The following is a 25,396-nucleotide window of genomic DNA, read 5'->3' as shown; positions in this document are numbered from 1 at the left end:
GGGTCCACTGTAATTCCTAGTGACACGGCATAGGATATGGAAGGTACAGAGATTGTGTGATGTATTTGGTTTGTATATTCCATTACGTATTTCAAACTTCAGTCTCCGATACTGCCTGAATGAACACATAAATTAAGTATATAAACACAAAATTAAATTATTGAGTCTTACTTAGTTTTAGGGATCTTTTCATTCCTGAAGATCCAAAGGGCAACTATAGCAATTATCAACTGTTAGCTTAAAAAATCACAAATTAGAGAGTAAATATTTTTTCAGAGTTTAGGGCTTTCTTTAGTCCTTACTGGAAATTCTCTCTAATTCTAGACTACATATATACCATCTCTGATCTTTATTTGTATCTGTGCAGAACAACTGTGAAAAAGTTACGAGTCAGGTAATTTACACCACCACCACCCCCACTTCCTAGATGTGCCATATTAGATTATCACTTTTTTCCTAACCCTAAGTACTCCTGGCAATTTGGAAATTTCCGTGAAATCCTGAATGAACTTGTGGGAAGTACTGTCTTGTATCTCTAGGTGGTATAGGATTTTAAGGGTTATGACTTTGGCCCTAAGAGTTTCTTCATATTAGAGGCCCTCAAACTATTTTTTCTGGATTTAAACAGTTCCAGAAACTCCTTTTTTATCTTTATTTCTTTTATCTGTATCTCCCTCATGACACTTAGCTGTTTCTAGCTCTTTGTTTTCTTAAATATTTATAGTTTGTTTTTAATGTTCCTTATTAAAAATAATTTATATTCACTCTAAAAATTGCAGAAGAGTATGTAAAATGAAAGTGAAATCCAACATCTCCACAACAGTTGCACCCCCCAGATACAATTTACAGTTGAATGGATACCTTTTTTTTAATGCTACTTTGGATTTTTAAATTTTTTAAATTTGTTTTTTAATATACTAGTTTTCACTCTCCTGCTTAACATAGAATTTCTGCTGTTCCCTCCAGACTTTGAATCCTCGGTAACAAAGTGCCTCTGAAATAGTGCTCATGATATACTCGACTGCTTGAATGAAAGAATAAATGACTCTTCCCCAGAGGATTACATTTAGAGGCCTTCTGGATATCAACTTAATCCAGGCCTTACAAGAATTTGCAAACTAGGTTGGAAATATATCTGATTCAATTCAACAAATATTACGGAATGCCATCTCTAATGTACAGATTTGGGGCTCGGTTTAGATCAAATTAAGATTAAGGGTATAGCTGGTTCCTCCATTTTAGCAGGCAGATTATCTGGGTGCAGATGTTGTTAGGTGGGTAGCCGTGAGGATGAGAAGTTCTCTTCTGGTTGCTTCAGTTTCAAGAGCTTCAGGCTCTTTGGGTTTGAGGAGAGAAGAGTTATTTAGGAGAATTTGAGAGTGATTAAGAAAATATAGAAGCTAGGCATTGACAGCCCATTTGAGCTTTGCATCAGCAAATTAAAGAGATACCTGCCAGCTGTGTTCAAATTCACAGATATAAGTGCAGAGTAACAGAGGGTTAGATTTGAGCACAGCTCAGAAGCAAAGGGTTGTGGCTTTACTAAAATTTAATTAATTAAAAGGAAGCAAGAGGGGGCAGGGAACTGAATGTTAGTGCGAGGTTGGGATTATAATGACTGACTGTGGAATTTGAGCTAGGTTAGGAGCAAAGAGGTCAGGGCACCAGGGGGAGTAACCCGGAAGGAGATGGTGGTTGGAAGATGGGTTACATGAGATTATGGAGAGGGTACAATTACTGGTAATCACAGGTCTTGGAGTATGATCGTCGGAGTGGCTAAGGTGATATGGAGGCACTGATGTGAATTACCTCTGAGACTTATTTTCTGGTAGCAGTGTGGAAGGGGGCAAGACCAGAGGTAGGAAACCAGTGAGAACATTATTGAAGTAGCTCAAATGAAAACTGACAGTGATATAGCGATTCACAAAACAATTTAGAGAGTAAATCCACAAGAATTGGATGTACAAAAAGATGAAGGGGAGGAGGTGTCAAGAATGATTGTCAGGGTTCTGGCATAGATGATTTAAGATCATGTTTAGGTGGGAAAATGAAGATTAAGGATATAGAGCATGAGGTATCAGTCATATCCAGGTGAAAGATACTCAACAGACATTTCAATAGGGAAGTTTCAAATGTGGGGTAGAGTCTGGATTAGAGGTACAGTCTTGGAAGTCACATGAGAGTGTGGTTGAGCTCACCAAGAAGTAAATGGAGAGAGCGATCAGGATTGAGCCAAGCACAATTTTGTGAATGAAAATATTTTGAGGATCAGACAGAGGAATCAGATGCTACGAAGGAGTTGTCAGATAAGATAGTGAAGAACACTCCCAACAGAGTCACTAGGAAGGTCAGATGCTTCCACACAAGCATGTAGGCCTGCATCTCAGTTTGGAACACTGGAATCTGGTTCTAATATTCCCTATTACAGCATCAGTCTGTCAATAAGCATCTGTTAGGTAAAATAATACGCTCCCTTGTATTCATATTTTGTCTTATTTATAAGGCACTTTTATAGACTTGTCATTTTTGACTTCTGATACTCACAAACTTGCAGGATAAGTAAGACAAGAAAGTAGTGAGGTATTATTCAAGATGAGAAAACTGACATTCACAGAAGTGACTTGCCTAAAAGCCTCATAGCTAGTATGGGGTTAAGAATCAGGATTGTGGGCATGCTCTCTGTCTTATTTTGTATATTTTATTTTAAGCATATATAAGGTAAAACATGTGTAAAATAAAATATATAAAATAAGCTCTCTGAGAACAGAGAGCATGTTTAAAATGAGTATATGTCTGTGTATGTATGTATATACACACATATCCCATATATATTATATGGCTTTGATAGGGCATCTATCACTGACCCCATACGCATATAAGAGCCAGATGAGACATAAATGATATATACATTTAGAGGAAACACTGTTGAGTCTTGGTGCAGAGTGAGGAGGGAGTGGGAAGGAAGTACAGAGATGTTCTTGCTGTCGAACACTCTAGAAAAGGAGATAGACTTGTCACCAATAATTGGTGTGTATTAGGGTTCAGAGTAAGCAGCTGAAACAAAAAATACCACATGGCAATGAAAAAGAATGAAATATTGCCACGTTGAACAATAGATGAATCTCAAACATAATGTTGACCAAAAGAAACCAGATAAATAATAGTACATATTAAATGTTTCCATTTATATGAAGTTTAAAAATAGGCAAGACTAATCTGTAACTTTGGTGAGTATTGAGTGGGAAAGGGCACAAGGGAGCCTTCCAGTGTCCTAAAAATTTCTTCATATGCATGGTGGTTACATGGATGTATACATAAAAATTCATGAGTTGTTCACTTTAAATTTGTGTATTTTTCTATAGAAAGTTTATGTCAACCAAAATTTTTAATTGAAGACAGGGGAAATGATGAACAACTGCAGGAATAAGGTGATAGAGGGTAATAGGGCACAGGTGCTTCCTTATGGTCTCCTTCCACTTTTCTCAGTTCCCTTGCACTAATTCTCTGATTGCCTCTCCCCATTCTGAATAATTTGTTTCTGAAGTGACTAACCATTGGGTACTGCACATTGACTCTGTGAATGGAAAAGTGTAACCATACCTCTATCCGCTGATTCCTTTATCAGTAAAATAAACGGCCAAGGACTATAACACTTTCTTCCTCTATCAATTCTGACTTTGATCTACATAGTTCATTTTTCCAATGTTTAACTTACTCAGATTGCCTTCTAAAACAAGTAACAAACTCCTAATTCATAGTTTTAGATTCACTGTCAACTTATGGAGTAAATCACTCTAAAGATTGGAACATTCTAAAGGTGGATCATCTTAATTTTAGAGTTCATGTTTCCTTCCTTTAATTTTACTCACAGCTGGGATTATAGGTGACCATTTTCATGCTTCTGTGACACTAAGAAGATCCAAAGTAGAGTGGGTGCTATAAGGTCATAATATTTTAGTCTTAATCCAATTTATGACATAGTTCTATTTGAAATAAAATCAACTCAGAACATAGGTCTGCCATCTGCCTCAGATATTGGGGACCAATTTCTAAAATTTAAGTTTAGTTTGAGATCACAGAATCCCCTAGTTAATCCTTATAGGTCAACTTACATGGCAAACTTCAAGTTTTCCCATAATGAGAGAGCTGCAGGACAACATGGTGATCTTTTCTGTAGAGATTTTTTTGATTGTTTTTAATGACGATATATACTCTAGCAGAAGTTTAGGTTTGGTCTGAAGTGCTATTCTCTTTATTAGGTAATCATGTAACTACCTGAGATCAGATATTTGGTTCAATTTTCTATGAAACTAAATAGAAAAAAATTTTAAACTAAATTAAAATATTCACTAGCATGTAGAAGAGTCATTCAAATATGGGAATTTTATAATAAAATGAGTTATTTATTTTTGAGAGAAGTACTCCAGGGCAATACTGATTTTTGTAAAAGAAATGGTAATTTACTTCCATTTACCCCCATAATGGGTTAGTACCTGTTTTATACTGGTGACTTTAGAATAGATAGCTTCATTCCAAAGTTTAAAAGTCCGTGTGTGTGTGTGTGTGTGTGTGTGTGTGTGTGTGTGTGTGTGTGTGTGTGTGTGTGTGTGTGTGTGTGTGTGTGTGTGTGTGTGTGTGTGTGTGTGTGTGTGTGTGTGTGTGTGTGTGTGTGTGTGTGTGTGTGTGTGTGTGTGTGTGTGTAAGTGTACGTACATACACATACTCCGAAGTATGCCACATTCTGATGCTGTTGTTCTGGAGATTGATAGAAATTGTAGATAAAGAAGACCAGTTTTTTGGGGGTCACTGCACTGAGATGAGCTTAACATTCAATCCCTGTTTTGTACTTGCTGGATTGTAGAAGTGGAAAAGAATATATTTTAAAATTGTAATATACAAATGTGAAGTGCTGTTTGAACTATTCCTCAGAGCTGACCTAAGAATGGTGACTGCTGGTTCCTTAATTTCCATTTTACACTGTAATACCTGCCATTGTTTAGACTGCTTGTGTCTTGTAGGTATTTCTGAGAGATCATCTAGCTAGAGGTATGTTTTATGAATTTGGACACTTTTTCAGTATTCTTCTCCCAGTAACACAGCTTTCACCTACATATTTTGAAGATGGGAAACATGCTGTCATTTCTTTTTAATCTTTTGCTTTCGGAATGAAATTGACTCTATAATGTCCATATATCGGGTCTTAGTACTGATGTAATTTTTGGGAGCAGGATGAATGCCTGCCTTTAACTAGATAACTCATCCTCGAATCTGTGGGAGCCTGTTAATCAGCATGTCATCCAGGATCAAAAAGTAAGTACGGAAAGAACAAAAAATTAACTTGCTTGACAGTGCTTGTTTGTCAGTATTTGTATTGGCATAGAGTATAAACAGAAGTGATAAGAACTGGGATCTATAAAGTAAGTATTATATGAACAAGTTGAACCTCTTCAGGTCTGATTATTTTTCTAATTAAATATTAATTTATTACAAACATTTCTGTCCAGTAGGCTATATATACATAGTTTTAAATTAATTATGATTCAGTTGTAACACGAATCATTTTTACAAGTAGCTTTCATATCTACTATGAAAAGTTAGAAATAATATTTAGGATTTTTTAGAACCCATTTGCATGTAAGTATGAGCATTATTATAATGGAGTTTTCCTTTTCTTTCCTTAGGTGGCTCTAACTAACTACACCTTTGAAAATGTGAGCTTTCATGTTCTTCATCAGCGTTTTCCCCTCTTTACTTTTCGAGTCTTATCAGATTGGTTTGATAACAAGACAGATCTATACAGGTAATGTTTTATAACTCTGAAGAGGATAATGTCTCTTTTTAAAAATCAGTATTGTTGGAGTATAATTTATATACAATAAAATGCACACGTTTAAAGTATATTGTGCAGTGACTTTGAAAAATGTATACACCCTGTAATCACTACCCCAATCAAGATAAAGAACATTTCTAACACCCAGAAAATTCCCTTATATAGCTTTGTAGTTAATCTACCTATTCCTTAACCACCCAGGTAAGTATGAATTGAATTTCTATTACTATAGATTAGTTTTGTCAGTTTTAGAACTTTGTATTATTAGAATTATTTACAGTCTACCGCTTTGTGTCTGTCTTCTTTCAAGAAACTCAGCATGTTTTTGAGATGCAACCACGTTGTTGCATGAACCAGAGTTTGTTCCTATTTTTATTACTAAATAATATTCAATTGTATGAGTATACTACAATTTATCCAGTCACCTGTTGATGGACAGTTGAGTTGTTTCTGGTTTGAAGCTATTATGTATTAAGCTGTATGCAGGGCTTTGTGTGAACATACATTTTCATTGAAGAAAGTGCTAAATCGTTTTCTTTGCAGTTCTTCTAGGGGAAGACTCCTGGCAAGAAATTCTCTCAGCCCTTATTTATCTGAAAATGTCTTTCTTTATCTCACCCTTATTTTTGAATATTTTCACTAATCCTGGGGTTGAGAATTATTTTTCTTTCACTGCTTTAAATTCCCTTTTCTCCTGGCCTTCATTATTTCTGATGAGAAATCAACATTTGTTCTCCTTTTTCCAGTGTATGCAATATATATATATATATATATATATTTTTTTTTTTTGGCAAAGTCAGGCTTAATGAGTGGATGGCTGCTGCTGCTGTTTTTCTGTGTAAGACTTATAGTGGAGGCAGGGGAATTAACTCACTTTTCCTGGTCCAGAGTTAGTCTTTGAGAGTTCCTGCTCTCCCAGGCCTCGAAGATGAGGCTTTCTCAGCATTCCTGCTCTTCCCACAGTGGTGATAGACTTCTGCTTTGTATCACTGCCAGGTCCTGGCCCAAGCAGGTTTCCTGACTCTTCCACAGAGGAACATGGCTTATGCTTCTACTCCTTCCCCAGGAGTGGTGTTTCTTTACCTGGAATCTATGATGGGAAAGTTTCCTGCCCCTTTCCCAGTGATAGACAGCTACTGTTTGTTACTTGGTACAAGGCCCGTGGTTGGAACAGGGGAGGTTTCCTGCCTTCCCTCGGGTGCAGCTTTTACTACTACCCCCTCCCAGCTGTAAACATCTTTTGCATCTCTTCTCTTCCCAGAGATAATGGATCTTTGCATAAACCCTAAGGATTGGAGAATTTCTTGCTGGTCCCACAGTAGCTCAAGGCTTTGCTTCATATAAGAGAAGGGTTGGAAGAAGTTGCAGGGTTTTATTCCTGTGTGCACTGTCCTGCCCCCAGTCTTTCTTGTGAGCACTTGGTGGAGGCTCGTGGAAAAAGATTTCCCTGGTGTCTAGGGCTTCCAGTGATTCTAAATTGTCATGCTAGCCCATACATGACCTTTAAGAATTTATTAACACATTAACAATTTCATTCTTACCTGCTTTTATGGCCGTTGCATCTCCCTCCTGTTCTCTGCCAAAGATGAAATAGGTTATATGTCCTATCTGTTCTTCTAAGGGTTTGTTACCTATGAAATTTATTTCACCTGATTTTTTTATAACCTCAACTTACTGATGATCTCAATAATCTCTATGTATATTATTCTATTTGACAGTGTCCCATAGACCCTTGAGGCTCTGTACATTTTTCTTCAGTCTTTTTTCTAACGACCTATCTTTAAGTTTACTAACTTTCTTCTGTCATCACCAACCTGCTGTTAAGAACAATCAATAGCGACTTCCCTGGCTGTCCATTGGTTAGGACTCTGCACTTCCTCTGCAGGGGGCACAGGTCTGATCCCTGGTCAGGGAACTAAGATCCCGCATGCCCCACAGTGCGGCCAAAAAAAAAAAGAATAACCAATAAATTTTGTATTTCAGTTATTTTTAGTCCCAGAATTCTCATTTGGTTCTTTCTTTTGATAGTTTCCATATTTGGTGGATTTCTCCATTGGTTAACTCACTAAGATTACATTTTTCTTTTAACTTCTTGAATATCTTTTCTTTAGATTTTTGAACATACCTATATGTTATCTGTTACTATATCCAACACCTGGCCATCTCTGTATTAGTTTCTGTTGACTGCTATTTTTCTTAACTGTGGGTCATATTTTTTTGTTTCTTTGCATGATTATGTAATGGATATTGCTCATGTTCTGTTGTACAGATTCTGGATTTTATCTTCCTCTGAAGCATGTTTATTTTTGCCTAGTAGGCAATTCAGTGATTGGCTGATCACCTTGAACTTGTGCAAACCTGGTTTTTGTGCTTTGTCAAGGTGGATTTCTGAAAAGCCCAAAGTGTTTCCTAAGCCCCTCCAACTTGACAAGACTCAGTCTCCAGATTCTATGTGCATATTGTTAGTGCTTGGTTTTAGGTTGGTCTACAGTTGGCTTTACTCTGCCTTACTCCTAAGGCGTGGTTTTTCTGAGCTCTCAGCTGGATGCCCAGGTTGTTAATAAGGGGGTAATGAAGTCTCTCCACTCTGGCATGGCTAGACCTCCAACTGCAACACTATCTAACAAGTTCTGTTCCAAACTGAAGCCCAGAGCAGCTACTCTCTAGTAAGCCTCATGTGGTTTCCTCCTGCTCATTTTCAGCATAGCCCTGGGCCAGTTACTCACAGGGAGGCCCCACCTTACTTCTAAATGCTAAGCCTGCCCCTTGCACAGGTGCCCTGTCCCACAGACCCCAGCGGCAGCTGCCTGAACTCTGATCCCTGCCTCCTCAGCTTAGCAGTATAGCCAGCTCTGCTCAGACTTAGCGCATTGCACCGTGTTTAGAAAATTAGCTCCATGCAGGCTGGGGCTTACCTCATGAGTTTCCCTTCTCTCAAGGAGCATGGCCCTACATTACCTATTGTTCATTGCCCAAAAACGATTCCCTTGACTCCTTTATCCAGGAGGGCTAGTCTAGTACCAGTTACTCTACTGTAATCAGAACTGAAAGTTCCCACCTCTACTGTTCCTTAGGTTAAAGGTAAAATGGATAGTAATAAGCTTAGAAAATAGCTGTATAAAGAACATAGTCCTAAAATTAATGTATCTGATGTTTGAAATGAATGAAGCTCTGCTTATTGAATTGTAAGGCCATATGATGGTGAGGATAGGAAAGTCTAGCCTTAAAAACAATTTGATATATTTGGGGAAACTGCTTTCTGAGCATGTCAACTTATTCTCCAGTCTCTTTTAAGGAATCTCAAGGAAGTGAAGTTAAATCACAGAAAGCACTGAGCTTATGATCAAAGCCTTATAGAAACAGAAGCTTAGGAGAAGTTATATACCAATAAATAAAATGAAACTTGATATCAAAGCTAACGTTGAAAACTACATTTGGTGGTTTGTTTATATACCCTAGAATGCTCTAAATGCATATTTTGCTGCCTCTAATTAGGTATTATCTAGGATATGTATGTTTTTGCCAAGTGAAATCGAGAATTGGACTTAACATATTTAAAGGAACTGAATCCACACATAATGCATTATCTTAAGCTTTACATTTGGCTATATGTATTATTGAAGGATCACATGAATGATCTTAAAAAAATACATATTAAAATGTGATATGGGGGCTTCCCTGGTGGCGCAGTGGTTGAGAGTCCGCCTGCCGATGCAGGGGACACGGGTTCGTGCCCCAGTCCGGGAGGATCCCACATGCCGCGGAGCAGCTGGGCCCGTGAGTCATGGCCGCTGAGCCTGCGCGTCCGGAGCCTGTGCTCCGCAACTGGAGAGGCCACAACAGTGAGAGGCCCGCGTACCGCAAAAAATAATAATAATAATAAAAAATAAAATTATTTTCCTGATTTTTCTAAATCTTCACCAAATTACTCTGTTTCTTTCCATAAGACACCAGTGCATACTTAAATTTTTAAGACTGGTATTAACAGTGATAACCCAAAGCCTACATGTTTTTTAAAAGCCTTTAAATAGCATAATTATAATTGTATAATTATTGCATCATTAGCAGTGGCATCTAAGAGACAGTGTTAATTTTTTATAATAAAAATAGAGTAAAATCAAGCAAAATGTTGAAAATAATTATCCTTAGTCTTACCACCTTATCACAAGCATTATTTTAAACTTTACATGTTTTCACTAGGTTTTATGCCCTTGAAATATCTGAAATTTTCTAATGTTTAACTCCTTAACGTACTTTGCTAAAGGCTCGATCATGACTCCCTCCGTAAATAACCTCACTTTTAATAGGTAGTTTTTGACATAATGAAAACAGTACTAGTTTCAAGTATACAAATTTTTCTCAAACATTCATAGCATGGATTCTCTTTTAACAGATGGAAAATGGTTGATCATTACATTAGCCGTGTCCGTGGAAATCTCCAAATGTTAGAACAGCTGGACCTGATTGGGAAAACCAGTGAAATGGCTAGACTTTTTGGCATTCAGTTTTTACATGTACTGACAAGGGGTTCACAGGTAGGAAGTCAATTTTCTTGCACACCTGAAAGTTCTATGTGAATGATATATGTACTTTTGAGATGTCTGAAGTGATTTGTTGCTTTTTTTTTAACTTTCTTTCTGGTACCAACTAATATATACATGTAGCTAGTTAATCAAATCTTATAATTTCATTTTCTGGAAAAGCTTTAATCCACTTAATAGCTCTGCTTTTTTTTTTTTAACTTTGTTAGAGCTCCGCTTTTTATTTTTTCTCCACACCAACTTTTTGGCCACTGCTGAGTTTTGCATGATAATAAGAAAATAAATGGCTATGCCCTTGAGGATGGTATTAGGTTCCTGAATACTGTCAGTGTGATTAGGGATGACTTGAAAGGCCGCTCAGAACTGGGGATGCGGCAAAGAAAGCCTACCTCTCTTTTGTTTTACATTCCTACTTTTGGCTGTTCCAACTCCCAGCAGATAACTTTAATATAAAAAAAAGGAGGAGGATTTGGGAATCAACATAAGTGGGCTGTATCACTTTTTTTTAATGTTAAAGAAAAATGGGAGCTTGGAAGCCATTTAACTCATCTCTTTCTAACTAGTTTCCCAAGGATATAATGAAAGATTTTTGTTTAAATGCCTTGCTGAAAATGGTTTCATGCTTTTATTCCACAAATGTTTATTTGAATACTTCTAGTGTGTTAAATAAACACTGTGCTAGCCATCCAGGATACTACATTAAATCGCTTAGTTTCCTTAACCTCATAAAATCTTTTATTTTAATTATTTTAATTATTTTATATCTATAACATTCCCCCAATCTACCAATTCAGTATATATAGCAAAACTAGAGCACTAACTACTTTAGCATTACCTGTTGCTGTATTTAATTTTATTGCTATTATTAAATAGCTTATAAAGCTATTTATTTTACTTATTTATACTCCCACAAGTTTCAAAAACTATTTGATCTGGCTCATAATAAAAGGCAAAGATACTTTAAAACTACATGAGAATACTTCAGTGAACCCATGCTGGTTCTTGTGAGTGCTTTCTTTTTCTAAACTATAAACCGTCTGCTTTATAGCAGTTATTATAAACAATCAGTAATTGCTTGATTAATTTTTGTGAGGGACCAGTATTAACCTGACTACCTTTCAGTTTTGGAATCTTGTGTTCCTTCTTGGGAAATTGAGATAACATTTACCCATCTCAAGTGTCCTGACCCCCATTCTCTAATTTTCCCAAATTTGTCAAAGATTATTGGCCAACTTTTTAAATGAAATTGTCAAATTGTACAACTGTCTCTTCTACATCTGTTTATTATGATATTGCTATCTTTAAATATTAAAAGAAATCTAATTGTGTCTGTCTTTTCAAAAATAATTTATTGTGTAAGTTATCTGACGTATTTTGCAGTTTTTATAAAAGTTATGGGAATAGGAAAAGGACTTATGAAGGGTTCCCTTCTGATACCTGAAAGCCGATTAAATAACCAACATTATGTAACTGTGTTGTAAGAAAAGTCTTACAGCCGTATTTTGAAGAGTAAAACATCCCCCAAATGATTTTCACATATTCAGAAGACCAGTATATTTGTATTTAAGTTTCTTCTTCTCTCCCTACTTCTACCTCTCTGCCTGCAGTACCGTGTGGAATCAATGATGTTGCGTATTGCTAAACCAATGAACTATATTCCTGTGACACCTAGTGTACAGCAAAGATCCCAGATGAGAGCTCCACAGTGTGTTCCTCTAATTATGGAGCCTGAATCTCGTTTCTATAGCAACTCTGTTCTCGTTTTGGATTTCCAGTCACTGTATCCTTCTATTGTGATTGCATACAACTACTGTTTCTCCACCTGCCTTGGCCATGTGGAAAACTTGGGGAAGTAAGTTTTTTTTCATATTTACAATTACTTTGTTGTACTTTGTATTTCTTACTAAAATTAGACTTTCTTTGAGTGCCTCTTTGCACATGAGACTGCCCTTACGAGCAAGATGAATGGGCTGTAGCACATCTAGTCCGCTCTTTGTAGTTACCTTACTAATTAATTAACATGGATCACCATATGACTGATTGAGCATCATGGATGAATAACTCATATGAAGAAGACTGTGAATACGATCAGCCAATTTATCTGTTCCATCTTTGTGTATATCTATGGTCTCTTTTTAAATAAGAGTTATATTTAATTTGTTGGTATAAATCACTTTTCAGTGGAACAGTTTGAGGATTATGGTCTTATAACTTCGGCTATGACCTCCTCTTGACTTTCCTTAGAAATAGTTCGTTTTCTAAAAAAAAGTTAAATTGCCAAATGTTACATTTTATTTTTTCATGTCAACCAAATTTTTTCTCATAAGAAATATACAGTCTTCCTTTATAATGATTTCTGTGTATTTAAAACCAAGTGTTATAGTTTTAGTCTGAAGTATATTCACTCCTTATAGAAAGCTTTTATGGAAATTGTATTGGTAATTCTGTCTTTTTAGTAAGAACAGGAATTTGGAAAAGTTAGTTGCAGTCTTTTTACTTAAGGCTTAAATTTTTCTTCAGGGAACTTAGTGTAAGGTAGTCATATGTTGAGCTGAAATTTGGTATTTTAGTATAGATTTTTCCCATGTACTTTAGGATAGTGCTATTTAAGAAATGTTTCTAATATTTGAAAAACTGCTTTTTGGTAACTAAACATATTACTAAGTATATTAATTCATGTTTAGATGTTTAAAAATGAGTTTCCAATAGAATTAGAAAGATTCCTAAAATTGCCTAGAATCTCTGTTCTATGATTTGAGAAAGTATTTGCTTAATTTTTTTTTTTCTTAACAGGTATGATGAGTTCAAATTTGGCTGTACCTCTCTAAGAGTACCTCCAGATTTACTTTACCAAATTAGGCATGATATCACAGTGTCCCCCAATGGAATAGCTTTTGTCAAGGTAATACTCTTTTAGAAATGAAAGGTATCAACTGTGGCTTAACCTTTGGAGAGCTGATCGTTTAGATGTTGTTGGCATATAATACCAAAAAAAAAAAAAGTTTGCTTCAATATCTTATCTCAGAAAGTCAAAGATATAGGGAATCTTCCAAGAAATTTTTTAAATCATTTAAAAAAAAATAGTAATCTCGTTCTGCATGAATTTAGGTTTAAAATCTTTTAATTATAAGATTTTAGCTTTTAATGAACTATTGCAAGAAATAAATGTGCCTATATACCTTCTGCCCTTTATTAGAATCTGGCAGGCTTAAGTAGCTATTTTATGATCACAACAATGTTAACTTATAAAGATTAAAATTGCCTTAATGTGTATACTTTACTAATTGTTTTATATACTTTAAATTAAGACTGCCTTAGAAATAATGATATTCTAATGTATTTATTGATTGTATTTTTTAAGAAGATACCCAAACTAATAACAGAGTCCCTTTTTTCTCTCCTTTGTCTCCCCTCAAAAGAAACTAAAAAAGCCTCATAAATGAATAAAGACAAATAGGAAGAGATCTAGGAGAAGATTATATTGCCTCTCATATGCCAACTTCATTCCTTTCTTTTCTATTTCCTTAGCAGTGAGTCTGTACTAGAATCGTGGGGATGGTAGGGTGGTTGGTGGTGGTAGCATGGACCCCGCTAGCCCTCAAATTCATTCTGGTGTACTTAGCAAAAGTATCATCGTTCTCTACCAGTAAGAGGATGCTGTGTTTAAAGAGTACTATAAAATTAGCCATTTAGATATGAGGAAAATTTTTACCAAGTGAGTTCATGATATATTACATTTTGGAAAATATTACATTTTAACATAATAACATATATTATGTCTTAATATAAACATTATGGCTGCTTCAGAAGGTACACAGAATGAATTAGAGGTTACAATATGTTTTCATTGTCACATATCTAGCAGCTTATTATTTTATCTCCCTTTAACAGCATTTTAAGAACTTGCATCTACATTTTGACCCAATGTGTAAAGCTTAATGAAAACTAGATTTTTTAATATTCAGGAGTGTGATTATCCTATTCCTGAGGTTTTAATTGTTCAGTCCAACATGCATTACCTTGCACGTGTCTGTGAATCATCTTCAGAGTTAATACTGTTTTGTGGTTTTCATTCCTAGTGGAGTTCTCATAAATTCTCCCTAGTCTTGATTAATACAAATGATTTTTTTTTTTTTTGGCATCAACAAATTTTATCACCTCACTATTCATCCCCTCTTCCAGATTGCTAATAAATATAGGCCGGAGGGGATGGCTTAGTGGTCTAAGCATCAGATTTGAAATACCTAGAGTCCCTGGAACTGCAGGTTTGAATGTCAGCAGAGTCAACCCAGCTCTTCATTCTTCCAAGGTAGATAAATGGAGTTCCATGCAGATTACTGTGTGGGGTCATTAGGATGAGATCTTTAAAAACTGAGGTTTGTTATGAGTGATACAAATCCCGTGTGTCTTTCTGAAAGAGTGGGGGTTTGGATCAGAGTTTTAACAAAATTTCCCTCTGAACTCATTATATGGTCTCTTATGTACTAGTTGGCATCCTCCTCCCTGGAGGTCTCTGAACTCACATAGTAGTGCTACATTAGATTTATAAACATTACAGGAACGTTTTAGGAGAAAAGTCCTCTTCAAAAGAAAGAAAATGTGATGATTTTATATTGATGGCCACTCGTCCTGTGGCCACGCTATTGTTCGTATGTTTCAATTCATGACAGTTGGCCATTGTTATACTTTGTGCTTCCTTCTTAATTGTCTAAATCTATAATGTTTAAGGGATTTAAACATTCTTTTTTTCCTTTATGATAGCCTTCAGTAAGAAAGGGTGTGCTACCAAGAATGCTCGAAGAGATTCTGAAGACTAGACTGATGGTGAAGCAGTCGATGAAGGCTTACAAGCAAGACAGAGCCCTTTCACGAATGCTCGATGCACGTCAGCTAGGACTTAAGCTGATAGCAAATGTCACATTTGGCTACACAGCTGCTAATTTTTCTGGGAGGATGCCATGCATTGAGGTAAGTGATAAAAGTCTATAGTTTTTTTCAAAAGAGACTAAAGCAGCATTAAATGAATGCCTATTCATTAAACCATTTTGTTTTGAAACTTTAGACAAAATGGTTTCATTTCCATAACATAGGATCAGTTTTTCTCAAACCAGGACTTATATATTGATATATACATATTCTTAGGAATTTGTGCGTTTTCTCTGAGAACTCTCTGTGTTTTGTTCAATGATAATTTTAGAAATTAGCATACACATATTTCTGCATAATCTGGATGACCCTATTGTAACCAATTACTGACATGAGATTTCAGTGCCGCCTTTACAGCATTGTTTACAGTAACATTGGTACTAAATAATTCCTTTTAATGTGTTGATAGAGGTCTGATGATAGTTCAGTTGTCTTCTCCAAATGTCAGAATAAAAGCAATCATTCCATATTTACTAGTGTACCAGTAGATACAAAGCAGAACCTTTCTTTTGCAGTGGTAGTTGCAATTAAAAGACACTTTTCATTAAACAAGACTGATTTCTTGTTATTTACTAAATTAGGGTGTTAATTTGACATGAGTACAGTATAGTATGACAGAGTAATATAATAATTTACTAATGGTTGGGAAAGGAACAGAGTAAGCTTGTTTGCTTGATGATCTTTTCATGCCAGATGAAGGCTAGAGCATTGTGGTATACCATATTTGCAGTAGTTCAATAAGGGAAAAGCAGTGGAAGAATCAAGTTCCCACAGAGCTCACAGTAGGCAAAGTAAACTCCAAAAACCTGTGCAAGGGACTTCCGGTTTCATGTCCAACATGTAAGAAACTGCAAGTCTCTACTCTGTCCTCACACTAAGTAAGCTGAACAGACAGAAAAATCAACAACTCTTCTTAGATCTGTCAGAGAGGTGAAGTCACAGGGTAAACTGCTGCCCCCAAAACTGAAGAGACCAACAAGTGTATACAGAGAGTCACAACTTACCAGAGCAGAAATCAAGAGCACAGATCTCTGTGAGAACCAGTGCCATGGTAGGGAAAACCGAACTATAAATGATGAATCGCTGGAGGCTCAGGGTGGACAAATCTGAGTGATAAAAACTCCAAAGGACCCAGTCATCAGGGTCCCCACACTTTTGTGAATTTTACCTCTAGGAGCTCAACCAGGTTCTAACAGTGAATATCAGAAAAAAAATTCCCTTGTGCTTCTGGCACAGAGAGAGGAAAAGAACCATTTTGAAATACACCAGAGCATTCCGTTTTTAACAGAGTCTGCCCTCAGGAGAAACTATTTAACCAGCGCTTAACCTGATGGAGTTTTATCAGAGCCTAACTGACCTGGAGAAAGGGAAATATCCAGCTCCAACTGCTGTAGCCTTCTACATGGAAAAAAAATACTGCAGCCCACTCTAGTCATCCTGTCCCACCAAAGTGGGGTGAAAAACTGAAAATCGCATGTGAAGTCTACAGTCCAGAGGCACAGTTCACTGAAAGACTGAGACCTACTCGTAGGACTAAGGAGCCCTTCCCCTCCCCCGACACCTTACCACCACATTACTAAAGGCCTATTTATAGCAGTTCCGTTTACCCAATACATCATGTCTGGCTATCAAAAAAAAATTGCAAGACTTACTAAAAGCCAAAAAACAGTTTGAAGAGACAGAGAAAGCATCAGAACCAGACTCAGATAAGGCAGGGATGTTGGAGTTTGTCAGACTGCAAATCTAAAACTATGATTAGGATGCTAAGAGCTCCCTCCAATAGCTAAAGTAGACAGCATGCAAGAACAGATGGGCAGTGTAAGCAGAGAGGTGGAAATTCTAAGAAAGAACCAAAAAGAAGTGCTGGAAATCAAAAATCCTGTAACAGAAATCAAGAATGCCTCTGACTACTATGCTGAACATGGCTAAGAAAAGAATCTCAGAGCTTGAGGAAATCTTAGTAGAAACTGCTAAAACTGAAAAACAAAGAGAAAAAAAGACTGAAAAAAGAGATATCCTAAAACTGGGACAACTACAGAAGGTGTAACATACATGTAATAGGAATTCCAGAAGAAGAGAGAAAGGAACAGAAGACATACTGAAACAATACTGAAACAATAATGACTGAGAATTTCCCCAAATTAACGTCAGGCACCAAACCACAGATCGAGGAAGTTCAGAGAACACCAAACAGAATAAATGCCCAAAAAACTAAACCTAGGGACATCATTTTCTAGGTTTCTAGATACTGCAGAAAATCAACACTAAATTAAAAATCCTGAAAGAAGCCAGAGGGAAAAAACACCTTGCTTATAGAGAAGCAAAGGTAAGAATTATATCCAACTTTTCCTTAGAAACCACGCAAGCAAGAAGAAAATGGAGTAAACTATTTAAAGTGTTAAGAGATAAAACTCTTCAACTAGAAATCTGTACCCTACAAAATTATCATTCAAAAGTGAAGGAGAAATTAAGATTTTCCTCAAAAATTGAGGGAATCTGTTGGCAGTAGACCTGCCTTGCAAGAAATGCTAAAAGAAACTCTTCAGTGAGAAGGAAAATGATAATAGGTCAGAAACCTATATCAATACAAAAGAATGGAAGAGCATCAGAGAAGGAATAAGTAAAGGTAAAATAAACACTTTTATTTTTCTTATTCTTAATTGATCTAACAATTAACAATTTGTTCAAAATAATAATAGCAACAGTGTATTTGATTATGTTTATATACATGTATATATAAGTAAAATGAATAACAAATGGTACAAGGAATGGGAGGAAGGGATTAGGATTATTTTATTATAAAGTACCCACACTACCTATGAAGTGGTATAGTGTTTTGAAAGTGGTATATTTTAAGTAAATATAAATATTGCAAAATTTGGGGCAACCACTATAAAAAGTTAAAAAAAATACAACTAATGTGTAAGAAGGAGAGAAAAAAGAATCATATAAAACAGTCAAAACCACAAAAGGCAGTAAGAGTGAAAAATAAAAATAGGAACAAAAACAAAGGCAACACATAGAAAATAAAATCAGGAAGGACATAGTTGAACAACATAATCAACTGGATATAATGGACATTTATAGACTACTTCATCCAACAACAGCTGAATACATATTCTTCTCAAGCTCACATGGAACATGCACCAAGATAGACCACATTCTGGGCCATAAAGCACTTTAACAACTTTAAAAGAATAAATCATACAATATCTGCTTTCAGATCACAATGGAATTAAACTAGAAATCAGTAACAGAAAGATAGCTGGAAAATCCCCCAAATACTTAAAGATTAAGCAGCATATTTCTAAATAACACATGGGTCAAAGAAAAAAAATCTCAAGAGAAGTTTTTAAATATTTTGAACTAAATGAAAATGAAAACACAGCTTATCACAATTTGTGGAAGTCAGCAAAAACAGTACTTAGGAAGTTTATAGATTGAATGCATATATTAGTGGGAAAAAGACCTAAAAACAATCATCAAGTAAGCTTTTACCTTAGGAAACCAGAAAAAGAACAAATTAAATCCAAAGCAAGCAGAAGAAAAGAAGTAATAAAAATTATAGCAGAAATCAGTGAAATTGATTTTCTCAATTGATTTCATGTTTTCAAAGAACCCCAAAGCTGGTCTTTTGAAAAGATCAATAAAATCAATAAATCTCTAGCCAGCCTAACTAGGAAAAGAAAAAAAAAGAGTACACAAATTGCAAATATCAGAAACAAAAGAGGGGATATCACTTCAGTTTCCATGGACATTAAAAGGACAATAAAAGAATATTATGCACACAAATTTGATAACCTAGATGGAGTGAACCAATTACTTGAAAGACATAATCTGCCAAAACTTGTACAAGAAGAAATAGGCAGTCTGAGTAGGCCTATATCAAAGAAATTGAATCATTAATTAATAGCCTTCTAAAACAGAAAGCATCAGACCCAGATGGGTTCACTGTTAAATTCTACCAAACATTTATGGAAGAATTATACCATCTCTCTACAGTCTCTTTCAGAAGATGCAAGCAGAAGGAGTACTTTCTAACTCATTCTAATTACCCTAATACCAAAACCAGACAAAGACATTATAAGAAAACTACATATCAATGTCTCTCATGAACATAGATGTAAAAATCCTCAATGAATATTAGCAAATCAGATCCAAAAATGTATAAAAACAGTTGTACACCACAACCAAGTGAGATTTATTCCAAGTATGCAAGGTTGGTTCAACACTGAAAAACCAGCTGAGAGCCATCATATCACATTCAGGTTAAGTAAGAAAAATCACATGATCATGTTAACATACAGAAAAGGCACTTAACAAAACCCAAAACCCATTCATGATACAAACTCACAGGAGACTAGGAATAGAGGAGAACTTTGTCAGTTTGATGGAGAATATCCACCAAAAAACCTACGGCTCACGTTATACTTAACTATGAGAAACTTGAAGCTTTCTCACTAAGGTCAAGAACAAGACAAGGATGTCCCAACTCATCACTGTTTTTCACCATCATACTAGAAGTCCTGGCTAATGCAATAAAACAGGCAAAAGGAAATAAAAGGTATGCAGATTGGGAGACTTCCCTGGCAGTCCAGTGGTTAAGACTCCACAATTCCAATGTAGGGGGTGCAAGTTCGATCCTTGGTTGGGGCACTATGATCCCACGTGCTGTGCCATGCGGCCAATACAATAAATAATAAACCTTTAAAAAAAAAAGGTATGCAGATTGGAAAGGAAGGTAAAACTGTCTTTGTTTCCAGATGACATAATCCTCTATGTAGAAAATCCCAAAAAAATGATGCACAAAAAAACCCTCCTGGAACTAATAAGCGATCATGTAGCAGAGCTGCAGGATACAAGGTTAATACACAGTGTATACCAGCAGTGAACAAGTGGCATTTGAAATTAAAAACACAATACCATTTATATTAGCACCCCCCAAAATGAAATACTTCGGTATAAACCTAACAAAATATGTACCAGATCTATATGAGGAAAATCCCGAAACACTGATGAAAGAAATCAAAGAACTAAATAAATGGAAAGATATTCCACGTTCATGGTTAAGATGACTCAGTATTGTCAAGATGTTAGTTCATCCCAAATTGACATACAGATTCAATGCAATCACAGTCAAAATCCCAGCAAGTTATTTTTTTGATATTGACAGACTGATTCTAAAGTTTACATGAATGGGAATTCCCTGGTGGCCTAGTGGTTAGGATTTGGGGCTTTCACTGCTGTAGCCTGGGTTCAATCCCTGGTTGGGGAACTGAGATCCCACAAGCTACTCGGCCAAAAAAAAAAAGTTTACATGAAGAGGTAAAAGACTCAAGAATAGCCAACATAGTATTACAGAAGAATAAAGTCAGAGGACTGACTTACTGTAAAGCTACAGTAGTCAAGGCAGTGCAGTATTGGCAAAAGAATAGACAAGCAGATCAATGGAACAGAATAGAGATTCCAAAAATAGACCCACATAAATATAGTCAACTGATCTTTATCAGAGGAGCAAAGGCAATACAGTAGAGCAAAGACAGTGTTTTCAACAAATGGCGCTGGAATAACTGGACATCCACATGCAAAAAAACATGAATCTAGGGCTTCCCTAGTGGTGCAGTGGTTGGGAGTCCATCTGCTGATGCAGGGGACACGAGTTCGTGCCCCGGTCCGGGAAGATCCCACATCCCTCATGGGCCTGTGAGCCATGGCCGCTGAGCCTGCGCGTCTGGAGCCTGCGCTCCACAACAGGAGAGGCCACAGCAGTGAGAGGCCCGCGTACCGCCAAAAAAAAATATATATATATATGTGTGCGTGTGTGTATGTGTATATATATATTGTGTGTGTGTATGTATGTGTATATATATATATATCCTAACCTTAGAATAAGAATTTGGGGGTTTTGATCTGGCAGTAGAAGTTGAGGAGTGGAGTTCTGCCAGGAAGTACGCTACTACCTAACATGTTGAAAACTGAATGCCAAGCAACATCTGCCTCCTTGACCCTGGACTTTTCAGATATTCTGAGGTTAATGACTGCAAGCTTGCATTTGGCCCTTCTTTACATGCCAACATCACAATTTAATAATGTTAACTTATTTATGAAGTCATTAGTGGAAAAAGCTGTCAGCATCACAGAAAGGGTCTCTCGTGAACATGTCACAAGTTAGCTCCAGTGGAGTCAAAATGGAAGCTACTGTCTTTAAAGGCAAATAGACTACTGACTATGGCCGTGTGCTTTCCTTCAATGAACACACAATCAAAAATATTTGACAGTACCACCAAGATCACATAAAATATGCTAGATCTAGACTATCAAAGAGAAGGACAAGACTTTGTAAGCAAGAATTCCTGTAAGAATGCAGAGAATGAGTAATGTAGCTAATAGTTGTAGGTTAATGTCTCTGTCTCAGCTCAACACTGTCACCGATGTGTTTATTCCATAAATTAAAAATTTTATGTCTTCACATTTTTCTCCTAAACTATTTACTGTTCATGATAAAGCTGTATATACACATACATGTATATCTGACAACTTTTTCAACTGGCTGTTCATTGTCTCTTTTTCTTTCTTTTTTTGTGAGATATAATTGATATAACACATTATATTAGTTTCAAATATACAACATAATGATTCAATATTTGTAATATTGCAAAATGATCAATATCATTTAGACCACAATAAGTCTAGTTAACATCCCTCACCACACATAGTTAAAATTTTTTTCTTGTGATGAGAGCTTTTAAGATCTACTCTCTTAGCAACTTTAAAATGTACAATATTATTATTAACTATAGTCACCATGCTGTACCTTACATCTCTAAGACTTATTGTATAACTGGAAGTTGGTACCTTTGACCACCTTCACCCATTTCCGCCCCCCTCCCCCCCGCCACCTCCTGCTTCTGGCAACCACCAGTCTAGTCTGTTCTCTGTATCTATGAGTTCAGTGGGGTTTGGGGGTTTTTTTGTTTTAGATCCCACATATAAGTGAGATCATAAAGTATTTGTCTTTCTCTGTCTTACTTCACTAAGCATAATACTCTCAGCGTCCATTCATGTTGTTGCAAACGGCAAGATTACCTTCTTTTGTATGGCTAAATAATATTTCATTGTATATGAACCCCATTTTCTTTATCCATTCATCCATCAGTGGACACTTAGCTTGTTTCCATGTCTTGGCTATTATAAATAATGCTGCAGTGAACATGGGGATACAAATATCTTTTCCAGTTAGTGTTTTTGTTTCCTTCAGATAAATACCCAGAAGTGGAATTGCTGGATTATGTGTTGTTCTACTTTTAATTTTTTGAGGAACCTCCATACTGTTCTCCATAATGGCTGCACCAATTTACATTCCCACCAATAGTGCAGGAGTGGTTCCCTTCTCTCCACATCCTTACCAACATTCTTTTCAGAGAACTTTTACTTTAAATATTTTTCTTATTATGACTTTTCAGGATCCCAACCATTGCCTGAATTGTGAAATCAATTAATTTCCTCTTTTTAAATCCAGTCTCTTGGCCCTGTAATGTTTTTCAAATTAGGAACTATGACACAAAGTAGCAGAATCAGTTTTAATGTAATTGCCACTCCTTCTCTCCCACTGTCCCCCCCCCCCCCCCGTGCTCCTCCCTCTCATGCCTCTAAGTCCTTCATACTGCATGGACTTCAGGGCCAGCTGCAAAATAGTTCTGACTCTTCCAGATATAGCTTAAATGGGTCAGACTAGACAGCAGGAGGCAGACATTTAGGACCAGTATATGTGTGTATTTGTATGTGTATATCTCAAAAGCATATTGGACTCTAACACTCTATGGCTCACCCATTTAGCTATTTGCTGTCACATATTTTTATCTTGTGTGAAAGTGGCAAAAGATGACAGATTGAATATTTTATTCAAACTTGAATTTCAATTAGGTCACCTGATTTTTTTTTTAATGTATTAGGCTATAGTTCATATTCTCAAGTTTTTCTAATGCACTAAAGGTCTCAACAGGATTCATGATCTTAATTTAAAACCCAAATTAAGTTTCTGCTGTCAGTGTTTTATTTATTCCTTTGTTCATACACTTAATATTTCCTGTGTAAATGACTTTAAACAGCCTTTTAAAATAAGTATTATTCAATCCTGCATTTAGTTCAGATAATTCAAACTTTACAGTAAAAGGGGAAAGATCATTATAAATACTGTTTGCGTCTTAACACAAAAGAAAAAGTGCATAATTCTTATTTTAAAACTTTAAAAAGTAATGTTCCATTTATGCTGAATGGCAGTTTCCCCAACCCTTAGCTTTAGTGAGTTTGATCAATGAAGCAGCAGTGCTATACTAGTCTCCTTAAGTTCTTTAACTATGAAATATAATTGGCCTGCTTCTCATATTTGTCAAGATCCACCATCTTCTTGTTTTGTCAACTTATGCCATGATCACTGTTAAAACTCAATCACCAATGAAAGAACTTAGACATATATCTGCCTACTTGATTTAAATTGAACCCTTGTAATATATTTTCTATCATATAATTATGCATTTTTCCTTGTATCAATATTTAGTGTCATCTAAAAAATATGTATAACCGATCACTGAGATATAGGTTCAGCATAAGCTTTACTGATACTGAAAAAAATGATCATAACACTCCAACAGAAAAATTTTGAAAGACACACATGCACATACATAGTGTAATTTCCTGCTTAGTTGGTTATAAAGGCATTTTAGAAAGTCCTTGAATAAATAAGGCTTTTTCTTCTAGGATCAAATGTAGCTATGTATATAGTGCAGTCCATTGTACTCACTGATACACTCACAGGCAAGTCTGTATATTGATTGGTTTCTTTTAAATTATTCATTCATCTTATTTTCTTCTTGAGTACTTGTAGAAAGAATGATGGCACTGGTGATTTTTGTTTTTTTTAATGTTCTTTTCTCCTTGTTTCATTTTTAGAAATATTTAATAATTAAAGTTAAGTATTATATATTAAAGTCTGTTGTCTTATACTAAACTACATTAAGAAATTATTTTCAATGTGTTTGTACCAACAGGTTGGTGATAGTATTGTTCACAAAGCCAGAGAAACCTTGGAACAAGCTATTAAACTGGTGAATGATACCAAGAAATGGGGTGCTAGGGTTGTATATGGTGATACTGACAGGTAATGAACTTTCTGTTTTGTAGTTGTCTTCTTGCATCTCCTCAGATACTCATTTCAGTGTGTGGAATGGCTTAAGGGTAATCCTTCCTAAAAACAGAGTTCTACCTAAGTTCTTTTCAGTCCTTATGATCTTGTGATTGGAGTTAACACAGGTCCTGATTTACCAGATATGATCTTAAGAGACAGAAAATGTATATGACCTGAGCCACAGAGTGCGAAAATTCCCAAGGCATCCCTCCAGGTAGCCAAGTAGATAGGGATCTGTAAAACCTGCATACACAGGAGTCTAATCTGTTTAAAGAAACAGCTTTTAATGTGAAGAATCCCTCAGATAGCTGCAGCTCTCTGAATTTAAATATATATCTTAAAATAATCAAACTGTTTTTGAACCACAGTTGCCAAAGATGTGAGTGGTTAACTTTTCACTGGGCCCCAAAATCTGTTGACCTTCTTCTATAAACAGTGCAGAGTCCAGATACATTTTCCATTTGATTCCAGAGGCTCACAGACTTCCTGAAGCCCATTCTATCCAAAGGATAGAACTGCCTTTGAATCCTGAATAACCTCAGCCTGCTTGCTTGCTTTGATATTTTTCAGGGCCCAGTTATTTATGTAACATCTTATTTATACGACTTACTAAAATTTTTCTACAATATAGGTATTATGCAAATTTCTTAGAGTCTGAAATTTTTTTCATATTGAACGCTTAGAGTCACAGTGCGATCATTCTAAGAGCACTTGCCTCAGGAGCTCTGATCACTTTACAGTGCGGTGGAGCAAGCAGAGATAATGCTTCTAATCACTAAAAATAGCTTCTAGGTAATCTTTAAACAGCATTTAATCTTCTCCAGTTTTTTAATGCATATACAATCAGCATAATCATATTAATGCTGAATGAGACCTTTCCTCCTATACCAACTGTTTCATTATCAGCAGGTGGGG

General features: G+C 36.0%; 2 protein-coding genes across 6 annotated transcripts in view; one reads left to right on the top strand and one right to left on the bottom strand.

The window, feature by feature from the left end:
* MFSD4B (major facilitator superfamily domain containing 4B) overlaps positions 1–25,396 on the bottom strand; it is a 102,360-nt gene that overhangs the window by 22,546 nt on the left and 54,418 nt on the right. The gene's annotated exons all lie outside the window — the stretch shown is intronic.
* Positions 1–25,396, top strand: part of REV3L (REV3 like, DNA directed polymerase zeta catalytic subunit) — a 184,222-nt gene that overhangs the window by 138,215 nt on the left and 20,611 nt on the right. For 4 of the 5 annotated variants that reach the window (XM_019929582.2, XM_073789509.1, XM_073789510.1 and 1 more), the window contains 6 exons: positions 5,682–5,800; positions 10,224–10,365; positions 11,979–12,223; positions 13,165–13,273; positions 15,133–15,339; positions 24,345–24,454. In XM_019929582.2, the coding sequence (XP_019785141.1) occupies positions 5,682–5,800; positions 10,224–10,365; positions 11,979–12,223; positions 13,165–13,273; positions 15,133–15,339; positions 24,345–24,454 (932 nt within the window). Of the gene's footprint in view, positions 1–5,681; positions 5,801–10,223; positions 10,366–11,978; positions 12,224–13,164; positions 13,274–14,553; positions 14,681–15,132; positions 15,340–24,344; positions 24,455–25,396 lie in introns of those variants that run through there. The other variant, XR_012324782.1, reaches the window with a different exon arrangement.

This window comes from Tursiops truncatus, chromosome 12, assembly GCF_011762595.2.
Source record: "Tursiops truncatus isolate mTurTru1 chromosome 12, mTurTru1.mat.Y, whole genome shotgun sequence".
NCBI lineage: Eukaryota > Metazoa > Chordata > Mammalia > Artiodactyla > Delphinidae > Tursiops > Tursiops truncatus.
Note: the sequence above shows the minus strand (reverse complement) of the source record. Positions and strands in the feature narration are given on the sequence as shown.